We start from the raw sequence: 20,100 nt of genomic DNA, 5'->3' as shown, positions 1-20,100 counted from the left end.
CCTCTGTATATATATATATATATGTATATTTTCAATAACTCACTTTCGAAGCTTCGACTAGTTTACAAGTCCGACAGGTCAACGTAATATTTTCGTCGAAACACAAGCTTTTGTGCGGAGAATAATAGATGAGCACGCGCTTCCGCGGGGTTCACAACCCGATGAAATATGTAGTCTATGACATAATCGAAAGTCAGGCGGGCGCGGGAGCCTTGTTTATTGGCGCTGCCGTCGACGTCAACGAGTGTAGTTCGTGCCTACGTCACTTTCGTCGTCGAAGGTGTTGCTGTCGTAGGTGGTGCGGTCGTTTCGGCCTTAGGTAACGCTGTCTGAAGAAGCCTCAGGAAGACACGGACGAGGTGGGGGTTTATGGGTTTGCATCCTATGTACTACATCGTATCTCTAGTTATGGCTCAACGACAAAACCCACCTATATAACCTGCGACATCACTTTGTGTATTGAACGTATGAGCCAACATTGATCTACATATATAACCTATACGTAATGCTTGCGAACAACACATAGTTACTGTACATACGCATCACAGCTATGGATATAGTTGTTTGACATAGTGACTAGAACGAGATAAAATGAAAAGACTGTCTGGTAGAAAGTAACAGGTATGTATGTGTGTATATATACCTACTTATACACTTGCACACGGTTACGAGAGGATTTTAGTAAAATTGAGTTTCCCCGCCCAGTCTATTTCCAAAGTAAGCCTCTGGCGCGTATTCTGCGTTGACGCCAATATGCTCGCCGTCGTCAAGACGTGGTGAAATTGAAGCTTATTTTTTTTTTTTCTTCCACCTCCGTATCTTTAGGTAGTTTATTCCTTCTCTTCTTCGTCCGAAGCTTCTACCTTAGATTAAAATTTTAACGCAAAGCTTGATGACCGGCCGAGATATTTTTAAGACTGGATAGTATCGCGAAAGTTGTATTTTTTATCATATAATGTACAAGACGCCGACGAAATAGGAAAAAACAAAAAAGTTTTTGATAACTATCTTACTTAAACTGGATTAGACTTGATTAAAATGCATAAACTCGTGCATAATCATTATTTTCTTAAACTGCAACACGCGGTACACGGAAAAATTGAGAAAGTTTTTGAAACGATAACGTATAATAGCGATCGTTTGATTGGTTGCGTGCTAACACCAACACAAATACAGTAGGAACATTTATACGATCGGTAAAGTAGGCTGCGATTGAAGTTATCGACCTATATAGTGCTGAATTCAGCAGAGTTCGTAACTAAATTAATCGAACGAATGGAAAAGAATAATTTCTTCGCTGTTTATTATTAAAAAATTATTAAAAATTTTACAGAAAATTTATAATAGAAATATTATTCTAAACATAATTATAGATTAAAAAATAATTTAGGAAAGGTAGATTTTTCGCATAAAAAATTAATCAATTAATATAAATATAAATAATCAATAATGATAAAATTTTGCATATATCATTACATTCAAACATGGAATTTTAAAATAGCAATATAACGTATCATTCATCGACTTGTAAAAATAAATTGTGTGTTTATATTATCCATAAAATGTATTATCCATTTTTTTCGAAAAGCGAGAATCTTCCCCTCGAAAAATTTTTATAGAGGAGAATCGCGAATTGTTACTTGGCCACGAATAAGAGACTCTTGCCTCGTATCGCTTTACCCTCGAAGATTTAACGTAACAAGGATAGAGAGTGGTACGTTGGAGGGATGGAAAACGCTGTCGGTGGATAGATTGGTGGGGGAAATGTTGGATAGCGGAGCGGCCATGATGCATCGCCCGACCAATCAGCGTGCCGCATCGTCCCGTTCCAGAGTAATGGCCGCAGGACACCGCCCAATGTAAAACTCGGTGGACGATACGCTTATTGGACACGAAGGCGTTAAAAGTTTTATTGCTCGGCTGACAGTTACACCCCGCATTTTCAAACCCCCCGCCACAGCACTCTTTCTCCCTTAAATCGTAAAAACCGAGGCGCGGATCTGCCGTGGCCGCGGATACTCTGGAAAACTCTCCACGACCGAGAATGCCCCCTGGGCTACGCCCTATGAACTGTCCCTCCCGTCACTCTCGGAAACTCCATTTTCTCCCCTTTCCTCGAATCACGATCGCGCATGGAATTCAAATTTCAAATTCAATCCAACGAATCTTTTTCTAACCTAACTTATCACTCTTTGAAAATTTGACAAAATTTAATTGTTATAAAAACTGTTTGCAGTTTCATTAATTAACTTAATAAGATATGATTTGTAAAATTAGAAAACGTACAAATTAAAATTGTTTCCAATTCCAAAAAAAATTAAAAATAAATATTTAATTCAATCGCATCGCATAAATTACGTAACGCTTATTGACACAGTAAATTAACATAGGAATTGTGTAAATTTAATTAACGAACAAGCTGGAGAAGCAGTAAAATGCACTCGTTGAAAACGCGTTCAGGCTAATCCAGCCATCTAATCAGAACTTTGCTCAATAACGTTTGAATTTTAATTACGCGTAGAGCAGATTGGACGAGTACACTCTCAATTATCGATCGAGTTGTTAACCACGCGAGCTTTAATTATTCGTATTAGATATCGAATATCAAGCGCGTTTACGATTAAAACAACCTGACAGTTATCGATCGAAATTTTAAATTAATTTATCTTTCGTACAATACGAAAAGAAAAATAAATCATCACAAAATCACGCATTGAAATTGATCCAAAATTATAAATTTTATTTGTCACGAATGGAATTTAAATCTACTTTCGAAAAATATTAATTTCTCAAAATCGAAGCCAAGAAAAAATCATCGAATCGAATCGAATCGAAAATTTTTAAATCTCGAAATAATATAAAGAAAATTATCATCGAAGATTTATTTTGTTTTTTAAGAATAATTTTTAAAAAAAAAAAAAAAAAGATTCGAGTAAAGAACAATGGCACGCGTTTGAGAAAAGATCAACAGGCGTAGAACTCGGTTTTACTCACCCCCCTCATCCTCGATCGATCGATGAACTCCGATCCCGTGACCTTAGGGCACTGCACTCTATTACCAGCCAGCACGCGAATGTTTAATAATAGATCACTGTTACAACACCACTTCTGTCTTTCAATATCACAGATACGAGGGAGGCCGGCCATAAATTTTCTCCGAGAAGAAGAATCATTTGATCATTTACGAGTTTGCGCCGGCCAAGAAAGGTTTGCACAAGTCGTTTGACCTGGGTCAAGGACGCCTTGTTTATTACTCTCCAATAATAATAATAATAATAATAATTTATTATTCTCTCTCTCTCTGTTAAACTATTTCTCAATGGATATCGAAAAATGATCTTTGTGACTCGAGCTTTTTCTTTATTTTTCTCTCATTTATAACGACGAGAAAAATGTATATAATTCTTCCATTTTATTTTTCAGACACGATTCCTCTTCGATCAAAAAATTGCTCGAAAAATATATCAAGATTTCTTCGAGAGGAAAAACAGGCGTCATTTGAAAAATTTTCTCAAAAAATATATCTGGAAACAAAAATCCGACGACGAGTCTCGAAAAGATGATGATAAGAACGAAGGATGAAAAAGAATCTCGAATTCCACCGAACAACTTTAATTATTATCCTTCTCCCTCCTCCTCCACCTCCTCCACCACTCCACTCTTCGTAGCCACGAAAAAAATAAAACAGAACGAGCCACTGCCGGTCCCACACTATTTATCCAATCCCTCAACCCCTCGACGGATCCGTGGAGTGGAGGCGCGTTAATAGGAGCAAGTTTCGGCCATGTGCTCGGCCGAGACTCGACGGGCATAACTGCGCCTGCGCCCTATTCCCTATGTCTGACCCCCGCAAAACGTCACGCGACCTCTTCCAAACCTCTTCTTTTCCCTCCCCTCTCGCCACCCCACCCGCCGCCGCGCTCGTCGCTCCTCGCTCCTCGCCGGATGGATGCCACGAACTGTGAAAAAAGGAGGAAAAAAGAGGGACCGAGCGAGAGAAACTGGCTACCGGCGGCAGCCATTTACGCAGGGAAGAAAGGGGGGGGGCGGGTGGCCGAGTTGCGATCGTGCCGTGCGATTCGTCCGAAAATCGATTCGAGATTGATTTGTTTCTTTCTTCCGAGAGACACTTTCGTATGCACGATCGAGATCGAGTTGTAATTCCTTGGAAAAAAATTAAAATTTTCTTCCCCTATATATTGCGAAACATTGCGCGAGTATCACCATATATATATACACACACACATCACTACACCGATGAAAAAATTCCAGAGCTAAATTCCTTTCGAGAGAGAGAGAGAGAGAGGAAAGGAAAAGAGAAGGAGATGTTATCACATGTCGCTCGATCCAACAACACCAACACTGCATGTACTCGGTGACCGGCCCTTCCACTGCGCCCGAGGCGCATCCCGTGCACCCGATGCACCCCCCTTTACGCACTTATATCGTACTTCCTTCCAGGTATAACCATGCGCACTGCACGAAAAACGAAAGAGGCCGGCGGGATCGTGGAAGAAAGGAAGGAAGGAAGGAAGGAAGGACGGAAGAAAGGAAGGAAGGAAGAGAGGGCTTATTCGTGTATCGAACATTCGCGTCACGCTCGTAGGAAGCCGGCGGTCACAAAACGGCGAAAGGTTACGTACGAGCCAATGGCGGCCAATGGGCGTTCACGCGACGCTTCTCTCCTCGTCCAAATCCATCTATCCATCGAGGGGGACATCTCCTCCGCGAAACAATTCTCTATCGTGCCCGATCTCGTTAGGAAATGTTCGAGTTTCGAAAAGCGCCACCTCGAAACATCGAAGCTCGAGTTTGCGTGTCTATATTATGTTATATCTAACCTATATTATGTTTACCACGTGTGTTGGTACGAATAAAGAAACTAGATTTTTCCCTAGATTTAGGAAATTATATATATAAATGTATTTAATTATTTCGATGTTCGATTCGCTCACCGATTACTCTCAATTAATTCTCGTTCCTTGCTCGCTCGATCGAAATAGAATCTAACGAGAGAGCGAGCGAGAGCACGTGAGCGAACGAGCGAACGAGCGAGTGAGAGAGCAAGAACGAACGAGCGAGCAAGAAAGCGAACGAGCGAGCGAGAGAGCGAGAACGAAGGAGCGAGCGAGAGAGCTAGAGCGAGAGAGAGAGAGGAAAGAACATGGCCGCGGACGAAAACGCGTTTGTTGTCTCGTAAAACGTTTGATTTGCGTCGCGATATAAATTACGCGATAAGAGTGTAAAATCGCGATTGCCTCATACGCGTTATAAACCTGTTGTCATCCACGATCTTCAAATGCAAATCGTCCCGTCTTATTGCCTCTGATATCCACGCGACGAGGGGATACAGGATACGCGAACCGCTCGTTCCTTGCGCTCGCACATTGTTGCGCGCAACGCGACGGCCAGCGGCGCAAAATGGCGACTTCGCGCTGCCGACGGTAAGAAAAAACTAACGACCTCCCTCTCCTCCTCCCCACTTTCTTCTAATAACGAGTGGAATAACGTGGAATAAACGTGGAATAAACGTGCTTCTTCTTCTCGAAACCTCCTTCCATTTGCTATTTCGAATTTTCAAGTAGAATTTTCGTCTCTGAATTTTTCTTTTTCCTACGGAAAGGCAACAACGAAGAGATTTTCGCCCGAGATTTGTCCTCTTCGAGGCGGAGGGGGGAAAGTGAAAGCAGAATAATCTCATTGTCCCGCGGATACGGATTCTTCGAAAGGGATACATATATAAAAACCCAGGTCGTCCAAATTGAAAACATAACCTACTTTCACTTCTGAGGAGGGGGGGGGGGGAAGGAGAGCTTCGCAGAGAAACAAAGAAGGGGAGAGCAACCCTCGGAAGAAGGAAGGTCGAGGAGAAAGTTTTGCATAGGAAAACACGTTCGACGATGCTCTCGACGCGTGGTAATGGAAAATAAGATTTTCCTGGAAATCTGCGCGCGAATGATTTGCGACCTCTTTGGCGGCGAGGCGAAGCTCGTTTACGACTAGATTCCAATATCTTGATTTACGTACGGATTCTTCAGTTTGGCGAGAATGTACGATTCGAGGGATAATTTATCGATCGAATAATTAAAATAATTTTCCACTTGGAAAAATATGCGAGGAACAACAGGTGGTGTGAATTGTTGAATGGGAACAAAAGGGCGTTTAATTTAAAGCTTTTAAAAACACGGGTGCAGGTTTACATCGACGAATGACGTTCCTTTTTATCGTTCGACTTTATCTAAATAAATACTTTTTTCCTTCTTCTTTTTTCATTATTCGGATTTAAACGAGTCGAATTTCCATGCAAATTGGACAAAATGGATGCGATAAGGAACGGTAAATTACGATGGTGAATTCGTAGTTGAACACCGGGTGGGCGTTATTTATTATCGTTGGATCAACAAAATACGTTTCGATTCCCCTAACAAGCTACCGTTTCGAAAATTTTATTTCTGCAAAAAAAAAAAAAAAAAAAAAAATACGAGATTCTGATTAACTGGATTTTTTCTCGTTTCTTTCTTTCTCCCCCCTCTCCTTTAAACATTCCTGCCGATAAGAATGGAACGCGACGATATCGATGTTTGCGTGAGAAAAATTATGGAAGAAAGAAACTCGTACCTTCCTTTCTTCGAACGAGATATAAAGCAATTATTAGCGGGCACGGTAATAATAAAATCGAGGATATTCCTCGAGGCACGAATCCGGCGTAGAACTGAAAATATCGGATGGAAATGACGGGAGGGGGGGGAGCGAAGGCGTCGCGAAATATTTACGAGGCTCGCTACTTTGCATTGGCGAGGTCGATAACGCCGGTGATCCCGACCTGCGCGAGTATTTTCCTGCAACGGAGACGAAAATGCACGGGGGGATAGGATAGTCACATGGCGCATGGTCGCGGTGCATGCACTAGCGGCGGCCGAGTGGGCGTGGCCGGCCGCCGCTCCGCCAATCGATAACGATCGCCCGGCCCCCACCACCTCGCCGATGCACCGTTCGACGAGGAATCCGCTCTCCCCTCCTCCCCCCACCCTCCTTCCTCCCCGGTCAACGATAGAAACGCGGCGAGAAAAAACTAATCGCTAATCGAGTATTTGTTCGCTGACGCTATTTGTTTGTTTGTTTGTTTGTTTGTTTTGCGCGCACCGAACTAGCTAAATTGTAAAAAACAGAATAGAGGAGAAATGAATATACGTTGGAACATACGTACGTACGATCGAGTCGAAGAATTTCGAGCGGAAACTCGAGACGTTTGTCCAGAAATAAATATTTAAGAGAAAGTTTTTAACGATAACGCGATTAATTCGGTTAAGTATAATTCTTCGAAACGGTTAACCGCCGTTCACCGCCACGAATACACATCCTATTTTTATGTATCGTTGCGCGGTTAGAGAGCAAGTAAAATACAGTCACACGCTTTCGTCACCGCCGTATGGCGGTCCGGATCTTTGATGTCTCGAGCGTGAAGGTGATTAACCAACACACTCGCGACTTTCCACAATAACAAGAAGAAGGCGGCGAACAAAAAAGCTTGCTTCTCGTGCAAAAATAAATAGAAAAGAATTATTTATTTATCATCGAATCAAATTTCGAACAACGTTGGAACAGAGATCTCTTTTATCGAATCGAATCGATCGAACAATATAAAATTCCCAAAAATTTCCTCTCCTCGACGATATGTATATTCAGTATTGATCAGAGGCGAAAAAAGAAAAAAAAAAAAAAAAGAAACAATTATAAAACAATTTTACGTACAGCGCGTGGTTTATCGTGGTATGAGCTTACCATCGTCTCCTCCTTAATTACTTTCCTCCGACGGCGGCGATGGACGACGACACGCACTAACCATCACGCAACAACCGGACAAATCACGTGGGCCCCACGGTGTACTTCTCCGCGCAACTGGAACATCGAACATCCTCTCCCCCTTTTGCACATCACTGGCAAACATAACTCCTCCATAACCTCCTCTATTTATAATATCAAAATACCACGGAGATCGATTAGCACACGTATCTCTCTCTCCCCCGCCCTCGAGAGGGGAGGGAGAGGGGGAGAAAATTCGCAAACGCGCAAAATTGAGAGAGAGAGAGTGAGAGAGGAGAGAGGGGGGGGGGGAAACCGAAGAACGAGTCTGGTTACGAGATAATTACGAAAAAGAGAAAGAAAGAGAGAGAGAGAAAGAAAAAGTACGAGAGAAATATATTCCGGGGAAATATACGAAATAATACGCGGTTGTTAATAACACGCGGCGGATAAGCATGCGAGGATCCAGGATCCCGAGGACGGCTCCCGTCGTCGTGGAGAGCCACAGTATTTTCCGGTTGTTGGGAGAGGACGAAAACTTTGGATGGGAAATGGCAAACCCGCGACTAGAAACCGAAAATACCGGCGAAATACTGTTGGCCAACGGCGATGGAACGGCCGTACGTTCGGTATACGCGTTTGCTATACTATAAGGTAGTAAGTGAGAGACCGAGCGGGACCCCTACCGGCGCAGCCGTACATCTTAGTATTATGGCCAACTCACATTGGAAGATACGCCATCAAGCATAGCCCTAGCGAGAACGCGAGAGCGAGCGAGCGAGCGAGCAAGCGAACGAACGAGCGAGCGAGCGAGCCAGCCAAGCCGAGCGATTGTAAAAGTTTTAGGGACACTTTGCGAACGCTCTCCACCCCTCTCACCCCACCCACCGTACTGGAACACGGCTCTGTCGAGGCTACGATCTTCGTCTCTCTCTCTCTCCCTCTCCATCTCTCTCGCTCTCTCTTTCTTCGCCTCGAGAGTCGGAGTCTTTCCGTCCTCTCTCTCTCTCTCTTTCTCCCTCCCTCCTTCAGCATGGAACGGGAGAGGTAGGCCCCCTCTGCGGGTGCGTGGAGCCGCGCCCCGGTTCTGCGAGACGCGGACGGACCTCTGATCCACGAATGTGGATGGATGGACGGTGGGGAGGGGGCGAGAGGGAGACGGCGAGAAGAAGAGGGAGCGAGTGCGCGAGAAAGACGGGTCGGCCTGTGTCGAAACAGTCGTTTGCCTCTACCCCTGATTCTTCTTCCTTCTTCCCTCTCTCCCTCGCCGGAGGAAGGGACGATGGAAGAAAGATGGCGAGGGGGGCGAGGCGAGGCTGCGGGAATTACGATGCCTTCCTCTTTCGGTCGAAAGAAACGTTGTTCGGTGGATCGCAATAGGACGGTCGATATTTTTCTATCGAAATTCGTGCGCAATACGATATCCAAAGTATGGAAACTTAAGTATAAATTAATGTATGTCCGTGTCTTTTCTTTGAGGTGGAAAACGAAGACGCGTGCGAAGGAAGGAGAGAGACGGATGGATGGATGGATTTGTCCGTTGGAGCATCTGCATTGGACGTGGGCGCGGCGCGGGGAAGAGGGAAATGGCAAAGGTGAGGCCGTGCGAGGAAAGGAACGGAGGAGAGATTAGATTATAAAGGGGATCGAAAGGTTTCTCAAAGGCTTGGGAGAAAGGGAAGAGGAGGAAATGTAACTCCTTGGCGGAGTGGAGGTGTTGTTTCTTGTCGCTCTCTCTGTTCAGTGGCGCCCTCGGATATCACCGCGCGTATTTGCTGTACGAATATTTTTATTTATTTATTTATTTATTTATTTATTTATTCTTTTTTTTGGAATTCTCGCTTCAGTGTTTTTGAAGCTTTAAAATAATATTCATCGAGCGGATTAATTTTGTTTACGCGTGCTGTATTTCCAACGAGCCGTCGCGTCCATTTGATTTTTTTTTTTAGTATAGTCGCGGGTTAAAAAATTCTTATGCAATCAGTGAACGTATATGATATTTTTTTAAGGATATGTGTATAAACAAGTTAAACGTTAAAGTTTTTTTCAAGCGGATAATGAAGTAATTTTCTTTGCAAATATAAGATTTGATTGGGAAATTTTCACGCGGGTATAAGGGGCTTAAGGAATAAATAAATGATTCGGCAAAAATTCCGAATTGAAATCTCTCCGATGCAATGTGGAAATTGCACCATGCTGCGACACTCGGGGACCCGCTCGACCGTGCCTTCGTGCTCTGATAAATTTCAACAGCGGTGAAAATTAATTGCTGGAATTTCTGGAATCGGCGCCTGCGAGATAAACGAGAAACACGTTTATCCACGTTGGATCGTGAAAGAATTAACATTCCAAGACTACTATTTGAACGATACGAAGATCTCGAATGCAAATCTATTTAGTATGTATTATTTTCATCTATTACGACTCTTAAGATCTTTCAAAATATTTTACAGCTGCGCGCAGAGGCATTGGAGACGTTAAGAGAATTATGATAATTATTACAAACAAACAAATTATCGGTATTTAGTATAATGAGAAACTAATAAGATGGAATGATCGTAGCGAGTAGTAAATCGATTTTAAAATATGGATAAATAAAATGAAAATGTCAAACAAACTCTTACGGGCTTAGAAATTAATATCTAATAACCGATGGATAAACAGCAAACTTATATAAATAACAAAATATTTAAAATACTGTGCAAAGAAATTATTAAATTATTTTTTAAAAAATAATTTCTCTCACTCTCCACGTTCGCAAACGCGTGTAATACATAATTCAACAATCCGCATAAAATTGCGGAGAATTAAGCCGCTTTTAAAAATTCTCCTCTTAAGCGATTATATTTATGCCACGAGCCGAGGCAACGTGTAAATATAAACTTTGTCCCAGCGTATGACCCACTACGATTCCTGGAAAGAGATTAACGGCTCCGTAGGCATTGTCCGGATCGATCGCATCGTTCTGTTTCTCCGAACCGCGTAATTCCTCGTAATGGTGCTCTCCCATAGAGCAAAAGAAACGTTATTCTCCCCGTTCCGCTCGTTATTCCGCGTATCGGGTCCCTTTCGACAAATATTTTGTCCTCCAATGAAAACGGTGCACGTACTGTACATTTCTTTTACTGCACGCCTGTATGATCGTTATATTTATCGTATTAATTATCTTGGAACGTTTAATCGTCTCGATAATTGTTCGTATCCGGCAAAAAAATTAAAACTGAAGCGTATTAATTCAATGCGAAACGAGAATGCGATTCCATGGAATATAATTTCATATGTAAAGTTTCATATCTCTCTGTTGAATGTTGAAAAGTTATTGAAAATTGAAAATCGGTGTCTAATTTTAACATTATATATAGATAGGAACGTTGTACTATAATTTCGAAGACATTATATAGAATTCTTTATCGAACAGCAATCTTAAAACTCGTTCAGTTAATGAAAAATCACAATATTCTTAACGAAAGTAACTAAATTTTAAATTTCCGTAATTATTTATACCCTCGAAAAAACTAACATTCCTTTTAACTTGTTATACCTGCTCAATTGTTTTCATAATGCGGCGTTAATTCCAAATAATTTATTTACAATAAGTAGATTCAAATATATTCGCGTAAAAAAGGAAAAAAACACGTATCGTATATTTAAAAAGAAAAAAAACGATACATTATAATTCCTGGCATTTAACCACATAGTTCACCTGCCAAAAGATTCGAGCGAACAAACACCTTGCGTAAACAAAGCTCGCAAAATAAATTTGGCTTTTCGTTCCGCGTCGCGAGAATGCTGCGAGTTAAACGACTCCGACCTCGGTACGAGGTTCGTGCGTCTTCGCCGCACTTCGGCTCTCTCCGCGTCGTCCAATTACAGACTCCCAAAGAGTGGCCTGGGATTCTCGCGGGCGAATCGCGAGAAACGTTAAAAACGCGGATCGGTAGCCTAGTCCCGTGGTTTCGAATTAAAACGTGAAGCACTAACGTGAACTTTAAGCAGGCGCAGCTTACCATGCGCACATATTCGGTCGGTAACACCGATGTCGCCAGACTATTCGTATTAATCCCAATTAAGGATAGCCATGATACGGGAGCTTATGTTATAAGTGTTTGAGGGGGGAAAGAGGCGTTATAATAAAATCCGAAAATGACGGCACCGACCGTCTCTCACGGCGTTATTATCCGGTTGGCGAGAGAGCAACCGGCCACCGAAGGGAGAGACTGTATCCTACACGAGGAGCATAAAATAGCCGGTTAAATGCGCCGAAGGAATACGAAAAAGTCTAATATGAGGAACCCAACAGAAGTTGTTGGCCTGAACGACGGCCACGGGCCGAGTTTATGCCGCGGACTTAGCCACCGATCCGACCAATCCGAGCGCAGGATTTCGCGGGGACGAGTAAATAAATTGAACGTTCATTCCTCGCGGCTGTCCGGCTTCCTGGAACTGGCGAGACGTCTTGTAATGCCGAATCGAATCGAATCCGAGAATCTGGCCTCGAAATCAATATCGACCGTATTTTTCGTACGATTGCCTCTCGTATTAAAATATTTGTTGTATAATTTGACAAAAAAAATATCGATCGTCAAATTTGTTTTTATTTACGTGTAAATATTTTTCGAAGAATATTAATGTGAATTTATTAAAGTGAAGGAGAACAATTCAACTTAAATCTTTTTTTTTTTTCGTTAAGATGAATAATTTTTCTTCTTCTTCAATTTCAAAACATCACGAATTTAAACTTATAAGAAATTCCAAATTCATCGAGATTTTCAAAAATCTTTCAAACGTGTTCCATCCAACAACAATGAAAACTCGAAACTGAAATATAAATATAGACGTTTCGAGACGTACGAACCGTACGATTTCATCCTGAATTCAAATATCGTGGTGACCATCATCCTCGAGCATCCTCGTCCGTGCACAAGGGAGGAATGCGAGGCGAAGGGGAATGGAAACGGACGAATCGTGGAAGGGAAGGGGGATGGAGGACGATGTCCCAGGTTGCAACATGGTGGCCGTGACAGGGACGATTCCGCTTCTCTCGCACCACGATCACGGTCTCGTCCCACCCCATAACGCCCCATATACTCTCCAATTTATGCGGCGAAACGTATTAAATACCATCCTGTCCCCCACCACGCGCGCGTTCCTCGCAGCGCGCATGCGCACGCCTCGAAACAGGCGACGCTCGCTATATATTAAAGGCAATATTTTAAATGCGGTACACCTACATTGTAAATACACGGCTCCGACGATCCTTTTTCTAAGAATAGAGCAGAGCTGGCAGAACCGAGTCGAGGAACCGCGGATGCAGATCAAACGTGCCTCCTTTCGGTCTTGTTCCCTTATTTTCGTTCTTGCCTTCTTCTTCGCTTCTCCATCTCTCTCTTCCTCGTTTCTTCCGTTACGGTTGGAAAGATAAATTGAAACGTTACGAGTGGAGTGGACGTTGAAGAATTTTATTTTCGTTCGCCTCGGTAAATGGAGGCGCGATTGTTTTTATGTTTTGAGATTAGGTAAATCGTGTTAATATTTTGCTTTCCTATTTTTTTATTCTACCTATTATCTATTATTAGTAATAAAATTATGATAGATAAAAATATCTATTCTCATTCGTAACGTTTTACAATACGTATCTATTTCCAACAGTTATTTTTTTTTTTAACATTAACAAAACGTACATTTAAGCGTTACACGAATAAAATATATACTTATTTATTTAAAATCGGATACCAATCATAAATATATTATTATATTTATATAAATTCAATTCAATTCCGAGATATTTTCCAAATATTCAAGGATGCAACAATTAGTTTCCATTTCGATTTTCTTTCACAAGAAAAAGAAAAGATCTTGACCCACGTTCGAGATGAAGTTGCACGCGATCGAAGCTCGAGGTACCCATTCGATTATATTTAGAATTCGAGAAGTTCGCGGCGAAAGATACGAAGAAAGCACGTTGCACGCGAGACGTTGTTGATTCGATGGACGACGAGTGTGGCGTCGGAAAAGAGAAGAAAAGGGAGAAAAAAGAAGAAGAAGAAGAAGAAATGTCCCTTCGAGAAACCTGACCGCCGAATGAATTATTTATGAGGCAAGCAGAGCCAAGCTCCTCGAGATAACGAGCTCGATCGTAAGTGCTTCTGTGTCCCTTCTTTTTTCCCTTTGCGACTGTGATAAAAGTGTTGCCACTATGTGAGAGCAGCGTAGATAAAGTGCGTTGGCAGCACTGTGACTCGGAACTGGTTAGTTGATTTTACCTTAAGTGGATGAATGAAAGCCTTCGCTTCGTAATGATTTCTTTCTTCTTTTTCTTTTTTTTTTTAATTCGGTTAGCGATAATTTTCATGAAAACGTAAAAAGAAACTTTTTTTTTGTTAATATAATTATTATAATCAATATAATATTATATTTTATGGACGACACAGTATTTATTTCTGTGAATAAATTAATAAAATAAAATTTTTGAATTATTAATTTCGAGTTAAGGAAAAAAAAAAATTTCTCTTATCTTTTCAACATAAATTATATACATGTCTACATGTGTCTACATGTGTACAACCGTGTTTACATCGTTTCAAGCGGATTCTTCAAAATGTATTGATCAATTTTAATCAAAAAAAAAAAATCGCATTCTTAATTGGATTAACGAGCTACTGTTTTCAACGGATTCCAACATTGTTCGACCTCTGCCTCTCGAAGCATCCCGTCGATTAAATCATTGACCATATTTTATTGCACGGACAATCGTGATTTCTTTCTCAATCCGTCTTAATTAAACGCTCGTGTTTAGAAATTAATTAGTATGGAAATTGGACGAATGCAAAATAAGTTGTCCAATAAAAAGCTAAATTTCAACAAAAAAAAAATTCTTAACGAATAAAAATTCGTTATTATACTTCTCTCTCTCTCTCTCTTTTTCTTTATCTTCGTTCAATCATTTTTTCGAAGAGAACGAAATAACAAGGATAATAATATTAATAAGATTAATTCCAATTTAATAAATAATAAATAATTAATATAATTAATATAACAAGGATAACAATATTAATAAGATTAATTCCAATTTAATAATTTATCAATAAAAAATTATTATTATTAATTTAATAAATAATAAATAATTAATATAACAAGGATAACAATATTAATAAGATTAATTCCAATTTAATAATTTATTAATGAGAAATTATTATTATTAATTTAATAAATAATAAATAATTAATATAACAAGGATAACAATATTAATAAGATTAATTCCAATTTAATAATTTATTAATAAGAAATTATTATTATTAATTTAATAAATAATTCCAATTAAGATTAATTCCAATTTAATAATTTATTAATAAGAAATTATTATTATTAATTTAATAAATAATAAATAATTAATATAACAAGGATAACAATATTAATAAGATTAATTCCAATTTATTAATAAGAAATTATTATTATTAATTTAATAAATAATAAATAATTAATATAATTAATATAATTAATATAACAAGGATAACAATATTAATAAGATTAATTCCAATTTAATAATTTATCAATGAGAAATTATTATTATTAATTTAACAAATAATAAATAATTAATATAACAAGGATAACAATATTAATAAGATTAATCCCAATTTAATAATTTATTAATAAGAAATTATTATTATTAATTTAATAAATAATAAATAATTAATATAACAAGGATAACAATATTAATAAGATTAATTCCAATTTAATAATTTATTAATAAGAAATTATTATTATTAATTTAATAAATAATTCCAATTAAGATTAATTCCAATTTAATAATTTATTAATAAGAAATTATTATTATTAATTTAATAAATAATAAATAATATAATAAATTATTATTAATTTATTATAACAATTTATATTGATAAGAAAATAATTTTTAATAAAGATTAATTTCAATCCAATATCGTTGAATAACGAAAAAAAGCAGCGGATAATGCACGTAACGTCTCAATCGAGGAAACGAGAACGACTGGTAACTCCATCCTCCCCCCTCCTCCCCCCCTCTCCATTAAACGGAATTCGCGATTCGATCGAATTGTTCTCGGGATCGACCCTTGCCGACCCACCACACTCCTGTCCTTAATGGAATTGCTCCGTTATAAGCGAATGGGATTAGCAAAAACGAAACCCCCCCCCTCCCCTCTCATCATCAACCTTCCATCTTGTTCCGTGAATTCAACTTTCCCCGATTTCTCGAGGCGAATAATCAAGATCGACGAAGGAAATATCTTGCTCGAGTTGTAATCACGATTGATTTAATTTTTTTCGTTCGAGTTACAATCAAAAATAATGAGAATGAAATTTCAAGTGTCTTCAAGATTATACATTTTCCTCTTTATCTTGTTGAAATTGTTTTTGAATTATTACGAATTATTCTTTACGTCGAGTTTGAAATTATTATATGGAAAAATATCTTTGACGAATTTGACAGGTCCGCCATCTTGGAATACGGGAGAATCGCAATTGAAATCCATGATATGATATCCAATCCTATCGGCCCTTTATACGAAGAAGAATTCAATCCCCGACGCGAGGAGAATAAAAATTCAGGACGGTCATGGTGGGCGTCCATCCCAAGGAAGATAAGCCGGGTTTCCAAGTCGAATTGGCGCGGAGCACTCGGTGGGCGGGTGTTCTCGCCTCGAAAAACTTGCTCCTCCGTTCCCCCTCCGTCCGTTTGGAAGGACGTTTGGTCAACCTTTTATTTTATTATACAGCCTCCCCTTCCCTCGTTTTGCACAATGTTGCGGATCTTTTCCAAATCGACTCGAGTCTAATCCTTTCCCTTTGTTTCAAATTCAAATCTAATCTCATTACGGTATTGATGATTTATCATATTCGAATTGTATTCGAAGATTATCCGAGTTTTTGTTACATCGTAATTAAATTGATTGGATTGGTAGAAACGAGAATTGGGGAGGATTAATTTGGATAAAATTGAAATCGATAATGTCGAAGCCGAGGGGAGGGGAGGGGAAAGGCTATCGATAAAAGAAAAAGAAAAAAAAAGGTTTTAAATCGACGAAATATCGATAATATCGGCGTATTGAAATTGACGTATTAACGAGAAAATAATGCCCGCTTCTCGTTGGGCTTTTATCTTATCTTTGGAACAGCGCCATTTTGTATTGCACGGCGGAAACAATAGAGGCTGGGTGAATAAAAATTTCAAATCGATAAAACATCATGATTAAAATTCGCAACAGCTCTGTCTAAAACAACGCCACTTTTGCATTTAAAACTCTGCACAGAAACAATAGAGAATTATTTTCTACGTTTTGCATTCACAGATTAGATTTTTACTGGCAAAGTTGCCGATTGGCCGCTCCTCCATATTTTCCACAAAAGTTGCGCTAAAAAGGCGTTACGTTCCGCATGAACGTTTGTCATTTCGAATAACGAGGCGAACAATCGACCTCCGTTACGACAGCTAGATAAGAAGGTTGCGGTGTCCTTGGCATGCCGGATGACGCGTATATGCATCGCAAAAAGGAAGAAAAAAAAAAAAAAGAAAAAAAGAAGAGAAAAAAAGAATTCTCGGACATCGAAGCTACAATTTTTCTCCCTTCCTCGTTATTTTATATTTCCGATTTAAAAAAAACCGTACAAATTTTTGCGCACAAACACGCGATAATAATCGAACAGTGTCCCGAAATAAAAACTTTTTCGAAACCGTGAAAATTTTCATTATCATAATTTTCCATCCATGTAAATTTCAACCGCTGTGAAAATCTATTTATAACTATTTTTTTAATTATCGATTCTGATCGAAATAATTGGAGAATAACAAAACCGTTGATATTCTTGAATTTTGAAATGCGAGAGAGAGAGAGAGAGAGAGAGAGGGGAGTTACGCAAGACGCGAGATATTCATTCGAGGATATTTGAGATTCAAACGTGGGCGTGTGCGGTTAATGGTGAATTATCGTCCTAGAAATTATCATTTCTTATTAGATCTTCCGTTACTCCAGCTCAAATCATTTTGCATATCAAACACGTTCCATTTATTAATCTCGCGGCTACGGTTCGAATTCAATCGTTTTAAGATCGAGTATAAAATAGAAAAGTTGGAAATAAAAATATTCGCTATAATAATATTTCTCTTACCTTTTCTTATCTTCATCGCGTCGAACATCGAGCGAGCCTCGCGCACTGGCTCGCCAAACTGCCACTGCCGTGCAATGTAAACACAGCCACGGGTCACAGCAATGTAAACATTCGAGCGAAATATTGACAAAAAATTTCGATCCACTTCGAGTCCTCGCAACACGAGCGGACGAAGGTTTTACGCGTGGCGATCGTGCAAGGATATATTGCGGAACTGCGAGGGCCAGAATTTAGAAAGTCCGGGGGGGAAGAAGTTTCCAATATTTTTTGCAACATCCCCGCCCGGATGTTCCAAGGGCTGGTGTGGCAACACCACTGTGACCGACTAAGGAGAAACCGTTCAATTTTTTTTTTTTTTCTTTTTTTTTCTATCGATAGAAAGTTGGCTAGTTGACCGACTAGCCACCATGTTGGAGTTTCCAGTAAACGGTTCTGCAACGGTTTCCTCTTATATCTTTTTCTCTACGTTTGTTGAAATTATTTTCGTCCGGAAACGATTCGTTCCAACCCCTTTTCGTTTTTATTTTATTGTATTACATACTTTCTCTTCAATACAATATCTACATTTAAGGAATATTGGAAAAATTGTTCAGCGTGTTATTTCTCTATACTCGAAATTCTTGAAATCATTTTATGGTAAAATAAACGATCCAATTTTTGAAATATCTTTCGAACTTGAATAATTTTAATTCTCTTAATTTTCGAAAATCTAATAAATTAAATGGAAATACTTACCACGAGACGACTCTTCTCAACTCGCGTATAAATATTAATCATCTACGAACAATCGAATCGAAAAAATAAATCTTTTGCAACGATGAGAAACGAAACAAGATGAACAAGATAAAATTGCAAACAGGCATAATTGTAAAATAAAATCATATAAAAAAAAAAAAGAAAAATAAAATAAATTAAAAAGAAAATTCCATCTTCCGCGCGTTTAATTGAATATCGAGGCGGAAGGAGAGGGGGGGGGAAGGGAAGCCAAACTCACCGATTATGAAATTTAATCTCGAATTGAAAAACTTCTGGCCGCTTAACATCCCTGCCTCGACGTGACTAAATGACGGCTTCGTTATATTATTTTTACAACCTTCATTCTAATATACTGCCATTGCTAAAATAGCCGGTTAAGATAGGGTCATGATTAAACTTTTCGAAATTACCATATATATATATATATATATATATATACATATATATACACATACGCGCTTGAGTGGATGAAGTTTCACGGAAAACCGTTCATCTCTTCCCGTTACTTCCGCGATAAAATGGCGTATTTTATAAGGGTATATACACGGTGTACACGGTGAAAGATTAAATCCACACGAATAAAATAAATAAATAAATCCGAGGATTCGAAAAAAATAATGTTAATTTCACGATCATATATGATATAAATTTTCCGAGATGGTTTTCCCCCTCCCCGCGAATATTTTTATTCTTTTTTTTGCAAAAGATTATAAAACGAAAGTACGTAAAATAAAATAAAATAAAATAAAAATAAAAATATACGGATCGCGTAAATTTTACAATCCATCAGATGAGCCAAAATTATTTTTTTTTTTGTTCAACGGGGTGAGGTAAAGGTTTTGATTTCCAACATTTTTCTTTCTTTTTTTTTTCTGGACACTCGGTATATATTCGTATCCCATCGAGGAATTATACGCATCCTTCGATCTCGGGAGGAGTATATTGTTGTATTATTGTATTCGTGTCTTGTCTCATCTCTGCAATTACTTTGGCACTAATTAAACATGTTTTTATTATTGCACTTCGATACAGGATAAATCTTGTGTCTTTATTTACAAATAGCGTATAATTATGTCTACCTTACGACCATAATCGGTATCGTACAAATACAATTAAAATCAATATAGGGTTCGATCACGAGGGACGAACTTTTCTTCTTTTTCTTCTCTCTCTTCCTCTCTCTCTCTCTCTCTCTCTCTCTCACTCTCGTTCGCTCGCTCGCTCGCTCGCTCGCTTTCTTTCTCTCTCTTTCTCGTGAAGTATATCGAAACATTTTTCGGAGAATTTCGTTATGGCTCGACCATCATCATGGCTAAAATAATATGGACGAATGATAGAACGAATATATATAATATATGTATGTATATAGAGCCTATACTCTAACGATCAAAAATAAGT

The 20,100-nt window shown here is 39.0% G+C and overlaps 1 protein-coding gene and 1 long non-coding RNA gene across 4 annotated transcripts in view; one reads left to right on the top strand and one right to left on the bottom strand.

The window, feature by feature from the left end:
• The window catches only part of LOC102656349, a 247,967-nt gene extending 244,543 nt beyond the window's left edge, over positions 1–3,424 (bottom strand). For all 3 annotated transcript variants that reach the window (XM_026445787.1, XM_026445786.1, XM_026445785.1), the window contains exon 1: positions 2,995–3,424. In XM_026445787.1, coding sequence (XP_026301572.1) covers positions 2,995–3,147 — 153 coding nt within the window. In that variant the 5' untranslated portion in view covers positions 3,148–3,424. The remainder of the gene's footprint in view (positions 1–2,994) is intronic.
• LOC107965727 lies at positions 89–4,899 on the top strand. Its single transcript, XR_001706106.2, has 3 exons — positions 89–621; positions 3,128–3,207; positions 3,424–4,899. It is a non-coding gene; the product is annotated as an uncharacterized LOC107965727 (long non-coding RNA).
• The last annotated feature ends 15,201 nt before the right edge of the window (positions 4,900–20,100 follow it).

The sequence above is a fragment of the Apis mellifera genome, linkage group LG16 (genome assembly GCF_003254395.2).
Source record: "Apis mellifera strain DH4 linkage group LG16, Amel_HAv3.1, whole genome shotgun sequence".
NCBI classification, from domain to species: domain Eukaryota; kingdom Metazoa; phylum Arthropoda; class Insecta; order Hymenoptera; family Apidae; genus Apis; species Apis mellifera.
This window is presented reverse-complemented; position numbering and strand designations above follow the sequence as displayed.